Source organism: Mesoplodon bidens, assembly GCF_964165515.1.
Source record: "Mesoplodon bidens genome assembly, chromosome: X".
In the NCBI taxonomy this organism is placed as follows: Eukaryota; Metazoa; Chordata; class Mammalia; order Artiodactyla; family Ziphiidae; genus Mesoplodon; species Mesoplodon bidens.
This window is the reverse complement of record NC_138163.1, coordinates 120,218,401-120,239,351: the sequence shown is the minus strand read 5'-3', so window position 1 is coordinate 120,239,351 and position 20,951 is coordinate 120,218,401. Positions and strand designations below refer to the sequence as shown.

At 38.4% G+C, this 20,951-nt stretch overlaps 1 protein-coding gene across 1 annotated transcript; it reads left to right on the top strand.

Annotated features, from left to right (window-relative positions):
- Positions 1 to 4,141: 4,141 nt before the first annotated feature.
- Positions 4,142 to 20,610, top strand: EIF2S3 (eukaryotic translation initiation factor 2 subunit gamma). The gene is made up of 12 exons (XM_081222373.1): positions 4,142 to 4,353; positions 4,905 to 4,968; positions 5,937 to 6,064; positions 6,155 to 6,276; positions 8,637 to 8,731; positions 10,024 to 10,182; positions 11,130 to 11,264; positions 12,771 to 12,865; positions 13,288 to 13,432; positions 15,330 to 15,499; positions 15,878 to 16,050; positions 20,018 to 20,610. Exons 1-12 carry the CDS (start codon positions 4,285 to 4,287, stop codon positions 20,079 to 20,081), a joined length of 1,419 nt encoding a protein of 472 aa, XP_081078499.1. The 5' UTR covers positions 4,142 to 4,284; the 3' UTR covers positions 20,082 to 20,610.
- Positions 20,611 to 20,951: the final 341 nt, after the last annotated feature.

Below are 20,951 nucleotides of genomic sequence, written 5' to 3'. Positions count from 1 at the left end.
TAGAGAGTCCAGAAATAAACATTTATATGGTCAATTTCTTTTCAAAAATATTTATTTGGCTGTGCTGGGTCTTAGTTGCAGCATGCAGGATCTTCGTTATGGCATGCGGGATCTTTTTTTTTTTTTTTTTTTTTTTAGTTGCGGTGTGCGAATTCTTAGTTGCGGCGTGTGGGATCTAGTTCCCCAACCAGGGATCAAACCCGGGCCCCCTGCATTGGGAGCACAGAGGCTTAGCCACTGGACCACCCGGGAAGTCCTTGGTCAATTTATTTTTGACAAAGGTGCCAAGGCAATTCCATAGGAAAAGGATTGTCTTTTCAATATATAGTGCTGGTACAATTGGATAAGTACATGCAAAAATATGGAGTTAAACCCTTAGCTCACACTATACACAAAATAGATCACAGACCCAAAAGGTAAGAGCTGAAACCATAAACCTTTAAGAAGAAAACATAGGAGTAGGTGACTTCCCTGGTGGCACAATGGTTAAGGATCCACCTGCCAATGCAGGGGACACAGGTTCGAGCCCTGGTCCAGGAAGATCACATATGCTGTGGAGCAACTAAGACTGTGTGTGCCACAACTACTGAGCCTGCTTTCTAGAGCCCATGAGCCACAACTACTGAAGCCTGCGCGCCTAGAGCACGTGCTCTGCAACAAGACAAGCCACCGCAGTGAGAAGCCACGCACCGCACAGAAGAGTAGCCCCTGCTCGCCACAGCTAGAGAAAGCGCGCGCACAGCAACGAAGACCCAATGCAGCCACAAATAAAAATAAATTAATTAATTAATTAAAACAAAAGAAAACATAAGAGTAAATCTTTGTGTCCTTGGGTTAGGCAAAGTGTTCTTAAATTTGACACCGAAAGCAAGATTCATAAAAGAAGAAATAAATTGGACTTCATCAAAGGTAGAAACTTTTGTTCTTCACAGATACCATTAAGAAAATGAAAAGACAAGCTACAGACTGGGAGAAAACATTTGCAAATCATGCATCTGATGAAGACTTGTATCCAGAATATATAAAGAACTCTTGCAACTCAATAATAAGATAAACAACCTAATTTTAAAATGGGTTTAAATAGATATTTTACCAAAGAAGAGATATGAATGGCTATTAAGTACATGAAAAGATGTTCAACATAGTCATTAGAGAAATGCAAATTAAAACCACATCTACTAGAATGTCTACAATAAAAAGAAGAGACATTATCAAGCATTGGTAAGGGTGTGGAGAAACTGGAGCTCTCATATGTTGCTGCTGGGAATGTAAAATGGTGCAGCCACTTTGGAAAAATTTGGCTGTTCCTCAAGATGTTAAACATAGATTTACCATAGGACTCAGCAAATGCACAAGTACATATTTACCAACATAAAGGAAAATATGTTCTCATAAAAACTTGTACACAAATGTTCATAGCAATATTATTCACAACACCCAAAAAGTGGGAACAATCCCAATATCCATCAACTGGTGAATGGATCAACAAAAGCGGTATGTCCATAAAATGGAATTATATTCAGCAATAGAAAGGCATGAACTACTACTGATAGATGCTACAACATGGATGAACCTCAAAATCATTATGCTAAGTGAGAGAAGCCAGAAGCAAAAGACCACATATTGTATAATTCCATTTATATAAAATGTCCGGAAAAGGCGAATCTATATATAGAGAAAGACCACTAGTGGTTGCCTGGGGCCAGAGATGGATCCAGGGATTGACTGAAAATGGGATTGACATGAGGGATCTCTTTGGGGTGATGGAAATGTTCAAAATCTGGATTGTGGTGATGGTTTCACAACTCTGTAAATTTACTTAAAAGCATTGAATTGTATACTTTTTTTTTTCTTCTCGTGCCTTGCAGCTTGTGGGATCTTAATTCCCCGACCAGGGATTGAACCCAGGCCCCGGCCGTGAAAGCAATGAATCCTAACCACTGGACCGCCAGGGAATTCCCCAAGTTGGAGCCAATGTTAATACTATTATTAATAGCATTATTTTCAGTGACATTTCTACTTCCAATAAAAGTTTCTGACAGTGAAGCATATTATATACTATTACCAACAAATTTTATGTTTTTTATTGAGATATAATTCACATACCATAAGATTCTCCCTTTTAAACAGTACAATTCACTGTTTTTTAGTATATTTGCAGTTGTGTAACCATCACCACTAATTCCACATCTTTATTACCTCAATGGGTTTTCTGAATTGGCTGGTACAGTATAACTATTTAGAATGTAAGATAAATTTGAAATTTAGGAACTTATAAATTTAGAAGTTAATTTGTTCAAGTTTAGGAATTAAATGCCTCCACCCAAATACAATATATTGTACAGTTTTTACCATCACTTAACCAATGAATGCATTTATTGAAATGTAACTTCCTATTTTAGGTTAACTGTTGTACCCAAAACTTGTGTGATAGAAAACATATATATATATAAATATATATATGTTTTATATATGTAAACATATATATATGTTTACAAAATGTTTATTTTATTGAAGTATAGTTGATTTACAATGTGTTAATTTCTGCTGTACAGCAAAGTGATTCAGTTATACATATATATACATTCTTTTTCATATTCCTTTCCAATATGGTTTACCACAGGATGTTGAATATAGTTCCCTGTGCTATACAGTAGGACCTTGTTGTTTATCCATCCTATATGTAATTGTTTGCATCTGCTAATCCCAAACTCCCAATCCATCCCTCCCTGAACCCCCCTCCCCCTTGGCAACCAGAAGTCTGTTCTGTCTGTGATTCTGTTTCGTAGATAAGTTCATTTGTCATATTTTAGATTCCGCATATGTGGTATCATATGGTATTTTTCTCAGATAGAAAACATACATTAATTTTAATCTTGCTTAAGTATTCAATGACCACAGGTAACTGAAATACTCATTTCTCCTTACATTTTTTCTGGCTAGAAATGAAGACCTGTACATGATAGAAAATTTGTAAAGTGTAGAAATGCATGCAGAGAAATGAAACTTACTGTAATGCTTTTTAACACGACGAAAAATGGGTTAATAAAGTCTCAAAAATCTTTAAATTTTAAAATACCGATTTATTGGTAATCGTTCCAGTGAAGAAGTGGGTTTTCTCGGATTTTTTTCATACAGAATATACAGTTTGTTGTTATTATATGCACATTTTACTGAAAATCAGGAAGTCAAACAGGAAAGCAATAGCTCTTACCAGAAACAAAATTCCAAGTATATTAAAATAAGTCAGAGATTATAAATATCTTTAGTATATTCACTACTCTTCGCTTTTTTCACTGTTTTAAAAAACAAATCCCCAAAGAATAATTTTACATTTGATTTCAGGGCAGGTGATTTTTAACTATATTTTCTTACATTTAAGATTTACAAAAAATATGTATGTACAGATTGTTTTATGTTCTTGGGATAAAAAAACATATTTGATGATTCCCAATTTCCACTGAATACTATCTGTACTCTCAAACATGACATTTGAAGACCTTCACTTTTCATTAGCTGCAGAAAAAGCACATTGAATATTTAGAAACAAGAAAGAGTAAAGAAAATAGAGATGGAAATTCGGATCGGCTTAAAAAATATATTGGGGCGCTCTCACGACACCTAACTTCTATCCAGTGCTAGCTCCATTAGGGCCACCATGGACCACCTCCCTGGCTCTAGAAACTTCCCTCCGAGAACAAGTTAGAGACTTTGCTTTTGCCCTCCCTGGGCCGGGGAACCTCCGCGTGAGGGCGCCCTCCCCACCGCCAGCTCGGTGCGCGGCCACTTTCCGGCCAAGGGCCCCGGCCGGACCCGGAGCTGATCTCGCCTTACTAAATTATAGAAATCGGTAAAGAAGGACATTCCCAGTGTCTATCCTCACACCCCAGATAAGAATCCCAGGTTTCGGGAAATTCTTTCGGCCCTCCCCACGGGAAACGGAAATGGCTCCACCCTCCCCAGCGCGCGCGCCGGTTGCATCGCCTGCCTAGCAAGGGGCCTTTTTTAGGGCTGCCCTCACCGTTGCCTGCACAAAAATGCCACAGGTCTGCTGCGAATAGATCCTGAAACTGGCCTTGTGTTTTTTAGTCAGCCTGCCGGCAGGCACTGTACAAACCCATGGGGAGAAAAGTCCAAGCAGTGAGGCCTTCGCTGCACCGGCCATCCTCCTCTCCCAGGCCTGAGCTCTAGTCGGCCCTCCCGCCTCCGCTGCCCCGCCCTGCACAGGGGGGCTTGCGAACGGTCAGGCAGCCACCTGGACGACTTCCTTCCTCTCCGGGCAAGATGGCAGGGGGTGAGGCTGGTGTGACTTTAGGGCAGCCGCACCTTTCTCGGCAAGATCTCAACACTTTGGTAAGTCATCGCTCTGGCAGGATGCTGAAGGAGCTCAGGAGTGGGGATGACCAGGCCTGCCGGGAGGTTTTGAGACGAGGCAGTGCCGGGCTGTCGGGAGCATGGGTTAGGCGGTAGAGCCGGGGCCCGGCGCCCTAAGTCGTGCTCGGGCCGCCCTATGCGCCTCTGCTAGTATGCGAGCTGGGAATGAGGCTATGCGGTCGTGGGACCCCGAGCCTCCCGAATGATTCGGCTGGAAAGTCACAGTGTTAAGTGTCATTAAGGCTTTTCAGTTCGGAAGGTCTGGGAAGGGAGTATCTACACTGTCCTCGTGCTGATGCTCTCAAGGTTGGGGGACCTCAAGCTTCCACATCTCCCATAGGCAGTGTGTAACGATGAAGGACTTTTAGGGCTTCCCAGTCATCAGAGTCCAAGGTTGCTTATACAGAAAAAGCGCTTTAGAAGTAGAAGAGGGTTATTCAAATGGTAGAGAGCTGTAGGTAGCAAATGTAAAGTCAGAGTTGTGATTTGTCTTACGTACAGCGATTTAAAATAAAAATGTTCGATTGCAGGATGTTACCAAGTTGACGCCACTTTCACATGAAGTTATCAGCAGACAGGCCACAATTAATATAGGTAAGATAAGAATAACTTGGAGACGTGACTTAATTGATCTCCGGCCACTAATTTTAACCTCTCTCTTTGTGTGATTACCTGAATTACATGAAGATGCAAATAATTCAATAAATAGATGTTCAGCTCTTGCGAGCCAAGCACCTGCTAGATATTTTTGGGAAGCCCATGTTGCCCGTGCCTAGCTTACAGACTAGGTGAGAAGAAGCGATAAATACATAAGAAAAGTTTAATAGCATAAGGTGATTGTAGTCATGTAGCATTTTAAAGAAGAGGGGGAAATGCGACTGTACTTGCCACACAGGGTTATTGCAACGGCAGTTTGCGGAAGTTTTGTTTGATATATAAGCTATTATTAACTAGATAATTTTTTTTCTTAATTGGCACGTAGAACTTTAGAGAAGAAGTTATGTTGACTGATTGTAAATTTGGGGTATTTGAGAGTCTGCACAAACAACACAGTAAAGCCTAGTTAAAAGTAAGGCTCTACCATGAGGCTGTTAAAAACTTATAAGATATGTGCTACCCTTGACAGCATTACCGTAATGATACCTGAGTTGTTTTCTTGTTTTCATGGATTCCTTTTTGTTGTGTGACGGCTCCTCATACCTATTTACTTCACTCTGAGAATGCTGGAAAGTTTCTTGATATACAAGATTTCATGTACTTTTTACCAAGTGTTTATTTTAAATGAAGGCATTCTTTTCTGTGAGTAAAAACATAAGATGGATAGCTTTTATTATGCTGAGTATGGTTTAAAACAAGGTTGTCGGTTACATGGAAAGTTCTCAGTCCTGTATCAGAGTAAGTTTTTTGTAATCAAGGATGTGTAGGAGGAGAAATTGAAGTCACTATTAGTTTTACATTGATGTTTACAGTGAGTTTTGGCTTTGGGTTTTCTACTCTAAAACTGAAAAAATATGTTGTGTAACTGAGTGCACATGAATTAATTTTTTGTACTTTGTCTATAGGTACAATTGGTCATGTAGCTCATGGGAAGTCTACGGTTGTAAAAGCTATTTCTGGAGTTCACACTGTCAGGTTCAAAAATGAACTAGAAAGAAACATTACCATCAAACTTGGCTATGCTAATGCTAAGGTGAGCTGTGTACAGTGAAATTAGGAACTAACTTTAATTGTTGAATGGGCAGATAACAAATCCAAGTCTTTTTTTCATTGGAACTTTTAGATTTATAAACTTGACGACCCAAGTTGTCCTCGGCCAGAATGTTATAGATCCTGTGGAAGTAGTACACCCGATGAGTTTCCTACAGATATTCCAGGGACCAAAGGGAACTTCAAATTAGTCAGGTGACCTCTTTTCTGCTAAAAACACTTTACAGTTCATATTTTGTTGTTGTGTGATTTGTGCTTTTTGAAATATTTAACTGAGATTTTAAACAGTGAACCTAATTGTTGAATGGCTTTATTTTTGCATTATTTTGTTTTTATTGTCCATAATGACAATAATTTGAAAAGTCAAGTATTTAAACCTACATTAAGAGATGTACATGTAAGTTCTCCAAAGAAAAAGTATCACATAAGCAGAATGAAATGGAGGGAAACACAGCTCATTGGATTTAAGGGATTCTTTTTGCCAGTCCTCCTAAATTTCTCTTACACAATGTTGTTTCTGTTTCTGAGAGGAGAACAAAGCCATTCTTAATCACGTTTTTTAAATACACGGGCTTGTTACCCATCTGTTTTCTGAATATGATTGCGTATACTTTTCTTTATTGGAGGATACTGTCATCCACCCAGCAGTGTTTATGGGGGTTGGGGATATTCCACAAAGAAACTGTAAACTGGAGCACAGCTGGGACTAGGGAGAGGCGAGTGAAGCCCAAAGTTTAAGGGGAGGGAGAAGCTTTAAAAAGAAAAAAGAAAAGAAGAGAAAAGCAAAAGGGCCTCGGCAATCAAGATAAATAGTATTATTTATTTATTTATTTTTAAATTTAAAAAAAATTTATTTGTCCCCACCGTGCAGCGTGTGGGATCTTAGTTCCCCGACAGCTCAAACTACTAGTGTTTTGCTTTTCATCATCACTTGGGGTTTTTTTGGTTTTTTTTTTTTTTTTTTTTTTTTTTGTGGTACGCGGGCCTCTCACTGTTGTGACCTCTCCCATTGCAGAGCACAGGCTCCGGACGCGCAGGCTCAGCGGCCATGGCTCACGGGCCCAGCCGCTCCGTGGCATGTGGGATCTTCCCGGACCGGGGCACGAACCCGCGTCCCCTGCATCGGCAGGTGGACTCTCAACCACTGCGCCACCAGGGAAGCCCTCACTTGGGGTTTTTTGTTTGATTTGCTTTTGGCATGGCATTGTTGCTGATCCTGTTTTCATTTAAATTTTTGATATTTTTTTCGTCATAGATTTTTTGCATGAATTTTGATTTTTTTAAATATTAAATTTAAATATTGTTTGTCTTGATTACTGGGTTTTTTTGGGCACCCCCTTAAATTTTGCACCTAGGGCGAGTGGCTCACTTGCCTCACCCTAGTTGTGGCGCTTATCAGATAGCAGCAAACTTTTCCTGCAAAGGGCCCGATAGTAAATATTTTCAGCTTTGCAGGCCATAGATTCTCTTTGCAACTACTCATTTCTGCTATTGTGTTGTGAAAGCAGACATGATGTGCATGAGTGGTTATGGCAGTGGGCCAGTCTGCTGCCCCTATTTTAGATCGTGAGTGTGAGCATACAATTATTAAAAATAATGATTCCTAACGAGTAGCATAATTTTGTTTAAATGGTGCTGCCATCTGCACTTCAGATGGGCAATTTCAGCTTTTCAAGATGCTAGAGAAGTTTTTGGCAAATTTTTTCAGATGGCACTGCCCATTCTGTTAACACTGGTTTAGCTTTCAAATCAATGACATTCCCAGTATATACTTTATACCATATTCACTTTGATTGGATTTGGGAGTTTTTGTATCTAGTTATTTCTACACATAGCTAATTTCATTTGCTTTGTAATGATCTGCAGTGATTTTACTCTCAGCCAGTAGGTACTTTTTGTTGTTGTTCTTTTCATATTTTATTTTTTCCCTCCAGTTTTATTGAGATGTAATTGACATACAGCACTGTATAAGCTTAAGGTATACAGCATAATGATTTGACTTACATACGTCGTGAAATGATCACAATAAGTTTAGTGAACATCCATCATCTCGTATAAACTTAAATGAGTAGAAAAATTTTTTCCTTATGATGAGAACTCTTAAGATTTATTCTGTTAACAACTTTCATGTATAACGAACAGTGGTGTTAACTATATTTATCATATTGTACGTCATATTTCTAGTACTTATCTTATAACTGAAAGTGTGTACCTTTTGACTGCTTTCATTCGATTCCCCCTCCCTCCATGCCCCACCTCTGGTAACCGCAGATCTGGTAATCACAAATCTGATCTCTTTTTCTATGAGTTTTTTTGTTTGTTTGTTTTTGAAGTATAACTGAGCCAGTAGGTAATCTTATTTCTAAGGTCTAGAAACTCCAAGTCCTGTAACCACTTGACTTTACAGAAATAAGAATTATTTCCATATTCTTATTTCATACTTACATGTAATATTCATATTCTATATTTAAAGGGATTTAATTTTAGGAAATCTGTAACTCGAATGTTGAAGTATTGATTGATCTTAGGACTGATTGCTGTTTTTTAATTGTTAGACATGTTTCCTTTGTTGACTGTCCTGGCCACGATATTTTGATGGCTACTATGCTGAACGGTGCCGCAGTGATGGATGCAGCTCTTCTGTTGATAGGTAAATACGTCAGAACTGGTTTGGACAAATCATTGTGGGGCAAATCCAAGATGGACAATTTAAAGGGAAACTAAGGCCTTTAAGGGCCACATCCAGTACCTAAAGGTGACGGAAATGGGAACTAACATGTCAACCAGGATGATATCCTTGTCTACCAGCTATCACAAAATACTAAAGATAGACCTAGGGCAGATGTCTTATGAGAATTCTTTTGGTAGTGTATATATATATATTTGAAAAAATCAGTAGTGCATTTTCTCCCCTTAGATCACATGAAATGATTTATTAGTTTTATATTTACATGTAAAAGTGCATGTATTTTTTTGTGTGTGTGCATCTTTGAGTTGTCTACTGCAACAGTGGTGTATAATGGTTTTATTTAGATGCAAATCTCATTCATAATAAGTGCTGAAGTCTAGATGAATTGGGGTTTTCAAGGCTGGTGTTGTGCCGCCTTCTTTATGTGAGCTGTCAAGAGATTTTGTTGCTATGGGATATAATTTTTAAAAGTGTGCCGAGTGGATATAGTATAGGACACCTGAACATCATCACTTAGGATGGTCATTAAGGTGCTCAAAAAACATACCTATTTCTTTATAATACCAATGGTTGTTCTTAGTGTTCTTCCCTCGGTTTGTTAGGGAGTAGCCTCTGATAGTAGCTGAAATTCATGGACTGTGTTAAGTGTCTTCCCTTAATTACTCTCTGCCTCTCGGGAGCTTGACTGGGCCAGAACGTCTCTAAGACTAGACGGAGCCAGAGGGCTCTTCCTTATGCCTGAGCAAAAGCTAAGGGCAGACCCTGAGATGTCAAACTTGTGGAGTCCAAGCTTTTGGCTTAGGACCAGGGAAGAGAGCCAAATGATCAGGAGGCTCCAGTGAATCCAGACACAGTGGATGAAGCAGGGGCAAAGGTGGATGCTCGGCAACGATCCAGGACTTTTGCCTTGAGTAGGGCTAGGGCATTCAAGCGTTTCCTTTTTTAGATGTCAGCTAGTGTTTTTTTGGTAATACAATACACATAACACAAAATTTAGCATTTTAGCCATTTAAAGTATACAATTCAATGATATTAAGTACATTCACAGTGTTCTACAAGTGTCAGCACTGTCTAGTTCTGGAACATTTTCATCACCCCAAAAGGAAACCTGGTGCCCATTAAGCAATCACTCTGATCCCCCTTTCCCTCAGTTCCTGGCAACCACTAACGTGCCTTCTGTCTCATGGATTTGCCTATTCTGACAAAGATTTCTAGCTAATTCTCATGCATCTTTTTTATCCTTTATTATTTAGCTGGTAATGAGTCTTGTCCTCAGCCCCAGACTTCTGAACACCTGGCTGCTATAGAAATCATGAAACTGAAGCATATTTTGATTCTACAAAATAAAATTGATTTGGTAAAAGAAAGCCAGGCTAAAGAACAGTATGAACAGATCCTTGCATTTGTACAAGGTAAGAAGCCATAGTATCTAATAAGAATCCTCCTCAGTGATAGTAAAATAAACAAAAGCATTTAAAAAAAAAAACAAAAACCTTAAGTCTTCGGAATTCCCTGGTGGTCCAGTGGTTAGGATTCTGCACTTTCACTGCCGAGGGAGTGGGTTCAATCCCTGGTCGGGGAACTAAGATCCCACAAGCCACACGGCATGGCCAAAAAAAATAATTAATTAATTTTTTAAAAAATCCATTAAAAAAAAACTTCAGTCTTAAACTGTTCTTACTGAGTAGCTACTTTTAGAATTGAAACTGACAATGATTTATTTTATCTTTTAGTGTTCCTTTCCTCTAACAGCAGTGTTTTTCATTTCAGGGAAGACATCTTATTGACATTTGATCCTTTCTTAGCCTTGTTTTTCTTGTTAGAAAGGTTGATTTCCTATGCACCCAGTTCTCTCATAACAAAAAAGAATAAATCATTTTGATTAAAATCTCATTGTGTTTGGTCCGTTTCTTTCACCAGCCTGTTTGACATTTAATTAATAAGGAGCAAATACTATATATGCCATCACTCTTTGATTAGCAGAGTCTATAATTTTATCTTGACATTTATTGGGAAGTTAATTACATGTTATCAGAAATCTTTCAACTAGTAACGTGCTCTTTCCCAGGAGCGTTAGTATTTTATTCTTTTGAGCAGTTTTATCATTTTGATGTATTAAATATATCTATTAATATATTTTGACTTTTTTTCCCCTTAAATGCAATAGTATTCATTTTCAGGAGCAAAAACAAACAGAATACTGACACTTTTCTAAAAAGAATTATCATTTTCTACCTGTTGCTGGCATTTGGGGATGTTTAGGCATCTATTTTAGTAATCTTAACTGTTTCCTATAATATGTAAAGAACAAGTTCTGTAAAACTGAAGAATTTTGATCTTTCTGAATTTTGTCTTATAGGTACAGTAGCAGAAGGAGCTCCTATTATTCCAATTTCTGCTCAGCTAAAATACAATATTGAAGTTGTCTGTGAGTACATAGTAAAGAAAATTCCAGTACCTCCAAGAGACTTTACTTCAGAACCCCGACTTATTGGTAAGTGATAGGATTTTGTCTGATCTTTTCCACATTGGTGATTCCTCTTTAAGGGAATCAGCAATGATTTCTGCAGAGGTGATAATAAATTACAATCTCCATAAAATTTTTTTTGAACTCAATTCTGAGATTGTATTAGCAGTACTAGATTGCATTACTGGTGAGAGAAAGTTTTGAATACAGAAGGAACTTTTAGTCTTTTTGTGCTTGGTATGTGATATGTTACATGATTAAGATGGAGTAATGCATTATTCTGTATGGAATTATGTTTTAGTCAGGAGCAGGATATTAGAATTTCCATACAAATTATTTCATTGTACCATTAATGAAGATTTTCATCTCTTTCAACTTATTTAAGTTCATAGTACCAATATTGGTATAATTTGATCATCTAAACTCGTGATTTCTACATAGATATAGGAGCCTTTTCGAAACAGACATTTGAACCCCTCCCTTCATCCAGGCCCCCCCCCTCTGTGTGTTGTGGGAAGGGTTCTCTTGGGTGATTGTGATGTGTACCCCTTGTTAATGATCACTGCTCTCAGGACTGAAGTGCAGGTCATGTAGTTCTAGGGTTGTGGGGTTTTTTGTTTTTTGTTTTTAATTAATTTATTTATTTATCTTTTGGCTATGTTGGGTCTTTGTTGCTGTGTGTGGGCTTTCTCTAGTTGCAGCGAGCCGGGGCTACTCTTCGTTGCAGTGCACAGGCTTCTCATTGCGGAGCACAGGCTCTAGGCGCGCCAGTTCAGTAGTTGTGGCTCGTGGGCTCTAGAGTGCAGGCTCAGTAGTTGTGATGCACGGGCTTAGTTGCTCTGTGGCATGTGGGATCTTCCCAGACCAGGGATCGAACCCTTGTCCCCTGCATTCGCAGGTGGATTCTTAACCACTGCGCCACCAGGGAAGTCCAATCCTAGGGTTGTTTTGAAGTTTTAAAACTACATTTTTAATGCAGAAATCATATAATATAGAGGTATATGAAGAAAAAGGTCTACAATCTCCCTGCCTCGCCCCTTAGCCCTGAAGTAACCAAAGTTAACAGTTGGTGTGTACTATTCCCGCACCTTTCTCTTTGTTCATATTATCATGTATAAACATATACACATTTCTTGTTTTAGTTTTTGTTTGTGGAAGTGGGATCATACTATGCATAACTAGTTTTTTCTTTTTTCCTTAACAATATATGAAGGTTATCCTTCCACATCATTACATGTGCTCTAACATTCTTTTTTAATAACTGCTATTAATAACTGCTATTAATAATAGCTATTAATAACTCCATACTATGGGTGTACCATAATATGCCTCCTATCAATGAACTTTTAAGTTATTTCCACTTTTTCCATTGTAATTAAGGTTGCAGTATACTTAGTTGGAATAATATTAGATTTTGTCACAGTTCCCCTTGTATAAATCTTATGTGTCTACTATTTTAGAGAAGTTAACTTAATCAAATTTTTCTGAAGTTAAAGTGAATAGAATTGGCTTTAATTTGTTTTTTTTTTTTAGTTATTAGATCCTTTGATGTCAACAAACCTGGCTGTGAAGTTGATGACCTTAAGGGGGGTGTAGCTGGTGGCAGTATTCTAAAAGGAGTATTAAAGGTAAACTAGGTTTTGGTTGTTGTGTTTTTATTTTGTTTGTTTTTCTCTTGTCTTAATTAGGAAAATAGTATGAACACTCCAAATTGAAAAATAATTTTTTTCTTCATGGTGTCTAGTACTTGATATAGACTTCTTTGTTTACTATTATATCTTTTGAGTGTGTTTGACCTCTAACTTTATAGGCTTCTATGAACATGGAGCACATTTTATATGGTGATAGACCTGTGTGGTAGGTAGTTTGAAACATTTGGATGGTTCTGGTTTTGAAGATCTCTCCCACATCTTTTTTTTTTTTAAATAGTGATCTTTGAAATAGAGAAAGGGTTGCTTTTCAGTTTTGTGGTCTTCCTGTTAGGACTTTTTGTATGTAATGGAAATCGTGTTGTCCCACAAATTCTAATCACTAATGTATATTTTTACAGGTGGGCCAGGAGATAGAAGTCAGACCTGGTATTGTTTCCAAAGATAGTGAAGGAAAGCTCATGTGTAAACCCATCTTTTCCAAAATTGTATCACTTTTCGCAGAGCATAATGATCTTCAGTATGCTGCTCCAGGAGGTCTTATTGGTAAAGATTTTTCTCTCATCCCTACGTTTTTAATTTGTGGATATTCATGGTACTTTTCATGAGAAACATATTACTCATAAAGATATAGATTTTTAATTTGATGTTTAATAATTGAATGGGGTAGAGGAACATATGTGGTTAAGCTGTTGATTTTAGGTCATAAGATGGTTTCATGTGTTTGTAAAAATTATTTTTAAACATAAAGTAGGGCTTCCCTGGTGGCACAGTGGTTGAGAGTCCACCTGCCGATGCGAGGGACACGGGTTCATGCCCCGGTCCGGGAATATCCCACATGCCACGGAGCGGCTGGGCCCGTGAGCCATGGCCGCTGAGCCTGCGCGTCCGGAGCCTGTGCTCCGCAACGGGAGAGGCCACAACAGTGAGAGGTCCGCGTATCACAAAAAAAATAAAATAAAAAGTAGAATTTTGGTTTAGTTTGTTTCTTTTTTTGTGCGGTACGTGGGCCTCTCACTGTTGTGGCCTCTCCCGTTGCGGAGCACAGGCTCCGGACGCGCAGGCTCAGCGGCCATGGCTCACGGGCCCAGCCGCTCAGTGGCATGTGGGATCTTCCCGGACCGGGGCATGAACCCGTGTCCCCCGCATCGGCAGACGGACTCTCAACCACTGCGCCACCAGGGAAGCCCTTGGTTTAGTTTTTAAAGTAGCTCCTTTTTAGCAGTAACAAAGTAAGTTTTATGTCCTATCATTTAAAATACCTAACTATACTTTTTTTTTTTAGCCTACATGGTTTTGGGGGTAGAGTGGTGGTGTTTTTTTGTTTCTGTTTTTGTTTTTTTTAATGTATGTTTTGCAAATGGAGAGTTACCCACAAGTGTCAGCTGAATCATGTCAGATCATAGTTACACTGAAGTGGGAATTAAAGAAGATAACTTCCGTTATGTTGGAATTACTGAGATAATTTATGGATCTTCTCATCTCATACAATAGTGTATTACCAGATACCCAGAAAAAGGCAAGATACAGTGAGAATTAGAGGTATTATAACTTACGGATTAAAGAAGAAAACATTTGGTGAAGGAGTTTGTCTTTTTGTTCTCTGGTGTTTGGCTATATAATTCATTTTTCTATTGTATATTGTAATTAGGAGTTTACCGTGTATAATTTTATCCTTTTTGTTTGTTTTGTAAACAAGGAAACTCTGGAGACTTCTAAAATTTAACTTATGGAACTTTTCAAACATAAAAGTAGAGAGACTAGTGTAATGTAGTGTAATGTGTGGTCACGTAGCCACCACCCAGGTTCAACAGTTAATACTTTACCACTCTTTTTTTCACTTTGGCCACGCTACGCGGTTTGCGGGATATTAGTTCCCCGAAACCTGGGCCCACGGCAGTGAGAGCACCAACTCCTAACCGCTGGACTGCCAGGAATTCCCAGTACTTTACTGTTCTTGCCTCATCTTTGTATCTTCTTCCCTCTTCTGCTTGAAAGACATACAGCTAAAATATTTTGAAGTGGATCCCAGGAATCATATAAAGTCTTTAAGCTATCTTTTTGATCAGCCTTCCAGGGGAGAAATGGCAGGCAAATATCCTGAAAACTACTCATGAATTTCGTATCTTTTCAACCTTCATTAAGGATATTCAGGCTCATTTTTGAGTTAGGCTCTTAGCTCTGTTTGTCCTTTGCTTAGAATTTAAATCAAGAGAATCTTTCTGTTCTCAAATGTTCAACTAACCCATGAGTTTACAGTTCTGTTTCTTCATATAAAACAGGTATTTTGTCACATGTATGTAGCTAATAAATGAGTATGAAAATATAAGTGTATTAAAATGTATAGGTATATGCTGTACTTGTTTGACTAAGTCTTTTGGGTAAACAGCTTTATAGGAAATAAAATGTTGAACAATAAAATGTATATCTTATTTTGTATTAGGAGTTGGAACAAAAATTGACCCCACTTTGTGCCGGGCTGACAGAATGGTGGGGCAGGTACTTGGTGCAGTTGGAGCTTTACCTGAGATCTTCACAGAACTGGAAATTTCCTATTTCTTGCTTAGACGGCTTCTAGGTGTACGCACTGAAGGAGACAAGAAAGCAGCAAAAGTAAGTGCTTTCTGTAATTCCTGTTCCAAAAAAAGTGACAGTGAAGTTAAGACCAGTTTTGAGGTTCATTTCTTTTCAGTTAACGTGGGATTAAGAAAAAAGAAGAGGTAGATAAACTTGACTTCCTGAAAATTGAGAACTTCTGTATGGCAGTCAGTTCAAAGTAAAACAAAACAGGAAACAGTATGTCATGTATGACAGTGACATGATAATTCCTATTATCCATGTGGTTTTTTTAAAAAGTCTTACTGAGATCAGGGTGGCAGAGATGGAAAATTGCTGACATCTTTTGTTGGCAAGGTTGTAGGAAAATAAGCAGTTGTTTGGAAAGCATTTTCTTGATTTTGGGGTTTATTTTCCCCCCCTTGATTTCCCTAGGTGCAAAAGCTGTCTAAGAATGAAGTGCTTATGGTGAACATAGGATCCCTGTCGACAGGAGGAAGAGTTAGTGCAGTCAAGGCTGATTTGGGCAAAATCGTTTTGACTAATCCTGTGTGCACAGAAGTAGGAGAAAAAATTGCACTTAGCCGAAGAGTTGAGAAACACTGGCGGTAAGTTTATTAGCCTTTGTCAGTGTCTAATAAAAAAGACAGAATCAGTTTTCTTAACACATGCACAAACACACTTTACCTTGAATGCAACAGTTACTGTACTGTGGTTTCAAGTCTCAACTGTTTATTCGAATGACTTAGAAATCTGTATTTCTAGGCCTGATGAGTGATAGACACAACCTATGTGAAAACCAGTGAACTTAGGTTTACTATCTCCCTTATCTTTTTCTGAACCGTTTGAGGAATAGGTTGCCCCTTGATGTCTTAATACTTTGGTGTATATTTCCTAAAAACAAGGATATTCTCTTATATAACCACTTAACAAGTTTAACATTGTTAAAATACTGAAATCTACAGTCTTTTCCAGTTTTATCACTTCTTCCAGTAATGTCCTCTGTGTCCCCCGTCTAGGATCATGCATTGCATTTAGTTTTCATGTCCCTTGATCTCTAATCTGGAACTTCCTCAGCCTTTCTTTGTCTTGTCATTGGCAATTTTGAAGAATACAAGCTAGTTCCTTTCTAGACTGCTCCTCAGTTTGGGCTTACTTGGTATTTCCTAGGATTAGGTTCAGGTTATGAATTCTTGGTTGGAATACTTTGGTGTAGGTGGTGATGTCTCTCCTTAGGGAGTCACAGCCAGAGACACATGATATCTGGTTCCTCCTTGTTGAAGTTAATTTTGATCATGCAGTCAAGGTGTTAGCCAGTTTCTCCACTATATGGTTACTCTTTTTTACCCTTGCAAATAAGCGTTCTGTGGGGCGACTCTATGCAAATAGCCTGCTCCTCATCAAATCCCACCCCGCTGGATTTAGCATCCACTGATGATTTTTGTCTGAACTGAGCTTGATTATAGTGTTTACAAAATGGTGATCCCCATCCCCCAGCTCCACCACTCCTCATTTATCATTTGTCATTCTTTCTGCCCCGTTATTTACTTATCTAGTTATAATACGCACTCATGGCATCCTATTTTATTCAGTAGGTTATGATTCATTACTGTTCTTATTTATTTATTTATTTTGAATTTTTGAATTTTATTTATTTTTTATACAGCAGGTTCTTATTAGTTATTCATTTTATACATATTAGTGTATATATGTCAATCCCAATCTCCCAGTTCATCCCACCACCACCTCCCCACCCCGCCAAGTTTGTTCTCTCCATCTGTGTCTCTATTTCTGCCTTGCAAACCGGTTCATCTGTACCGTTTTTCTAGGTTCCACAAATATGCGTTAATACACGTATTTGTTTTTCTGACTTACTTTACGCTGTATGACAGTCTCTAGATCCATCCGTGTCTCTACAAATGACCCAATTTCGTTCCTTTTTATGGCTGAGTAATATTCCACTGTATATATGTACCACATCTTTATCCATTCGTCTGTCAGTGGGCACTTGGGTTGCTTCCATGTTCTGGCTATTGTAAATAGTGCTGCAGTGAACATTGTGGTACATGACTCTTTGAATTATGGTTTTCTCAGGTATATGCCCAGTAGTGGGATTGCTGGGTCGTATGGTAGTTCTATTTTTAGTTTTTTAAGGAACTGCCATACTGTTCTCTGTAGTGGCTGTATCAATTTACATTCCCACCAACAGTGCAAGAGGGTTCCCTTTTCTCCACACCCTCTCCAGCATTTGTTGTTTGTAGATTTTCTGATGATGCCCATTCTGACTGGTGTGAGGTGATAACCTGTTCTTATTTATTTTGATGCCCAAACTGTCGAGCATTTGTCCAGTAGAGACCCTTTAGGTGACTCCTATGTCCTTTTGACATTTCCCCTCTTTTTTTTAAAGCTATTATCTTATTAAGGAATCCATTTCTATGACTGTCATGAAACCCAGGCTAGGTTAGCAGTGATGCATTCTGGAGGTAACTACATCCCACTCTGGACTTTCTGGTAATAGCCACTGTCTTCTCTACCTCAACTGAAAACCCAGAATCAGTCCCTACCCTCCTACCTTGGGAAGATGCCAACTACATAAGAGGCTTTTTCAGAGAAGATGACTTTTCTTAGAAGACAAACCCTCTGCTTTGTTTTACGAAGCAGATAGCAATCCCATGGACAGGTTGGGACTTGCGCAAGCCTCAGTATTTCCCCATTGGGTTTGTTTTTGGTTTTGGTTTTTTGACAGTTCCTTACTTTGTGGCACAAGATGTTCTGGAATCATCTTGTACTTCTCCCCTGCTCCAGTTTAGAATTGGTCATTTCTCCTGAGGAGGCCCTGGTTCTTCTTAGTGGAAAATGGTATTAGAAATGCAGATATGGGTGCTAGGTGTGCTTGTTGTTCCTAAGGTGCTGTTGCTTCGGGGCGCTTCGAGTGGATAGAGCTAGGAAACATGCACATATTGTTGACTCCTGTCTCTTTTCTCTTTTCCGGGTTAGTTACTGAATCTACTGTTTCCTTTCTATTCTGTGTGACCTCATTATAGCCCATACCACCATCATTTCACACATAAAAGTTATTGCAAAAGATTCCTAATTTGCCTCTTCCACTGTTACTTAAGCACTCAGTCAAAATTAATCTTCGTTAAACATTTTTTCATGCTGTACTCAGTAATTTTTAGTAGCTTCCCACTACTTTCTGATATTCAGGACCTTTCTGGAAGCCTGCTTGAAAGAATTTTAAGTTTCTCCTGCTTTGTCTCATATAAACCCTCTAAATTAGACTGTTCTGTGTCCTGATTGTCCCCATAATTACTCAAGTCACCCTTGGCTTTTTTTTCTCATTACCTACCTCCCTTATTAAGGCTTCCCTGGTACAGTGCCTCAGGATGGTCTCTCACCATTTACTGTTCAGAAGATATGAATTATTACTCTCTAATTTAGACAGAGTTAAACTTTTTGTTCTCTTTTAAGTAAATCATTTCTGCTTTGTGGTGATTTATGCCTGCTTGATTTTACTCTCTTGTGTGATTATACTATTTGCTGTTATAGACATTCTGATTTATAGTGTATTTTAAAAGAAAGGAATGACCTTTTTGTGTCTGTGTACTATTTTTTATATTTATTTGTTTATTTATTTGGCTGCGCCAGGTCTTAGTTGTGGCACACAGGATCTTCATTGCGGCGTGCGGGAGCTTTTGTTGTGGCACGTGAACTCTTAGTTGCAGCATGTGGGATCTAGTTCCCTGACCAGGGATCGAACCCGGTCCCCCTGCATTGGGAGCACAGAGTCTTAGCCACTGGACCACCAGTGAGGTCCCTGTCTACTAATACTGTAAGAGGATTCTACCCAAATGAAATTTTATACCTTGCTTAAAAATTAGCAAGTATGTTAAAAGAAATGAAAGCATCTGAATGATCCTTATATTCTTTAGATTTGTTGTTTTTAACCCATGCTTAGGTAAGTTCTGTTCTAGAAGCTACCGTTGAGGTAGCAGTCTGGCCTGACCAGTGACTAGAGCAGACATTGAAAGAGAAGGAGCAGAAATCCCTCTGCTCTTGAGAGTAATCTGTTTATAGATTATCTAGTCCTCTAGGACTTCTCTTAATTTCCTTTACCAGCTAAAGTCATGGTAAAGCAAGCCATGGTGATCTGTTGAAGTGCTATGAATGGTTAAAAAACAAAACAGAACAAAACAAAAACATTTTCCAAAGAGGAAAAGAGAATGAAATTAAAAAAAAAAAAAAATCAGACTGAAGTGGTTTGTGTATGGTTCCTTGGGCAGACTGGAAATTTCTTCATTAGTGGTTCTGAGGGGCAGGTATATTTTGGTAAGAGTGAAGGTGAGCATATTTATACTAGCACCTTTTTGTTTGCTTTTCTTATCATTCCTTCTGGCTAGAGCCCATCTCTCTGGGTCTAAGAAGATAATGTGAGCTTTCTTTCTGAAGGAGCAGGTTCTGGAAACATTTAGATTTAGCAGATAGGCAAGTAAAACTAGTTATGTCATGTGATTATGTGGTAATGATAATGAAATGGATATAAAATTCATTATTTCTTTTATTTTCATTTTGCAGTTTAATTGGTTGGGGTCAAATAAGAAGAGGAGTGACCATCAAGCCAACAGTAGATGATGACTGAAGAATTAAATAACAGATTTGGAGGAAGTCGGAATTTCTCTTAACAACCTAGGGGTATATTTACAAAGCAATAGTGGGGAGTTAATTTCACAGTTCATTACCTTAGGAGTAGCTGTAAGGTTATTTTCATTTTTTGGTTATGAAAATTTAACTTCTAGTACTAAAATAGGGTCTACAGTAAATGTAAAAATTGGCATAATGTTGGATTGAATCTACATTTTACCAGAAATTAATCATTCCCAAGTAATGTCTAATTTATACATCAGTGCAGGTTTGAAAGGAAACTGCTACAACCAGCCTTTGCTGTAGCACACATGCAACTGAATCTGTTTGAAATAAAAGTTTTCTTCTTATTTTTCATGATTCGTCTTTGAGTAGCTCCAGGCTTGAAGGATTATTGTTATCAGTAAAAACTTGAAGACAAATTCTTGAAGACCAACTTCCCCTTTACCCCATATTTTATGTTGCTTTTATCTTTTTAACTTTGAGTGACAAATTAATAGGTTCAAATAAAATTGTCCTTTCAGGCATGAGGGCTTGTTCCCATGGGCACTCCTTTCTCTCCCCTTTTTTTCTGGACTAGAACACAGGAAGCTAGAGCCCGAAGTTCTCATCCTCTCCCTGTGATGCCCTGCGATTGTTTCTGCATTGCTTTATGCCCGAAACCCTACAGCCTTCCCCCATTGGAAAGTACTGTTAACACCAGATGATTTTAGTTAAGTAACAAAGATCTTTCCAGGCCTTATTTTATGTTTTTTCTTAACTGCCCAACCTAATTGATAAGGTTATGATGTAGATTCAAATATTAGTAATCTTTGGAACTTTCAGGAGGCAAAAAATGTTATACAGCAAAGGGTGAGCCCTTTCGCTT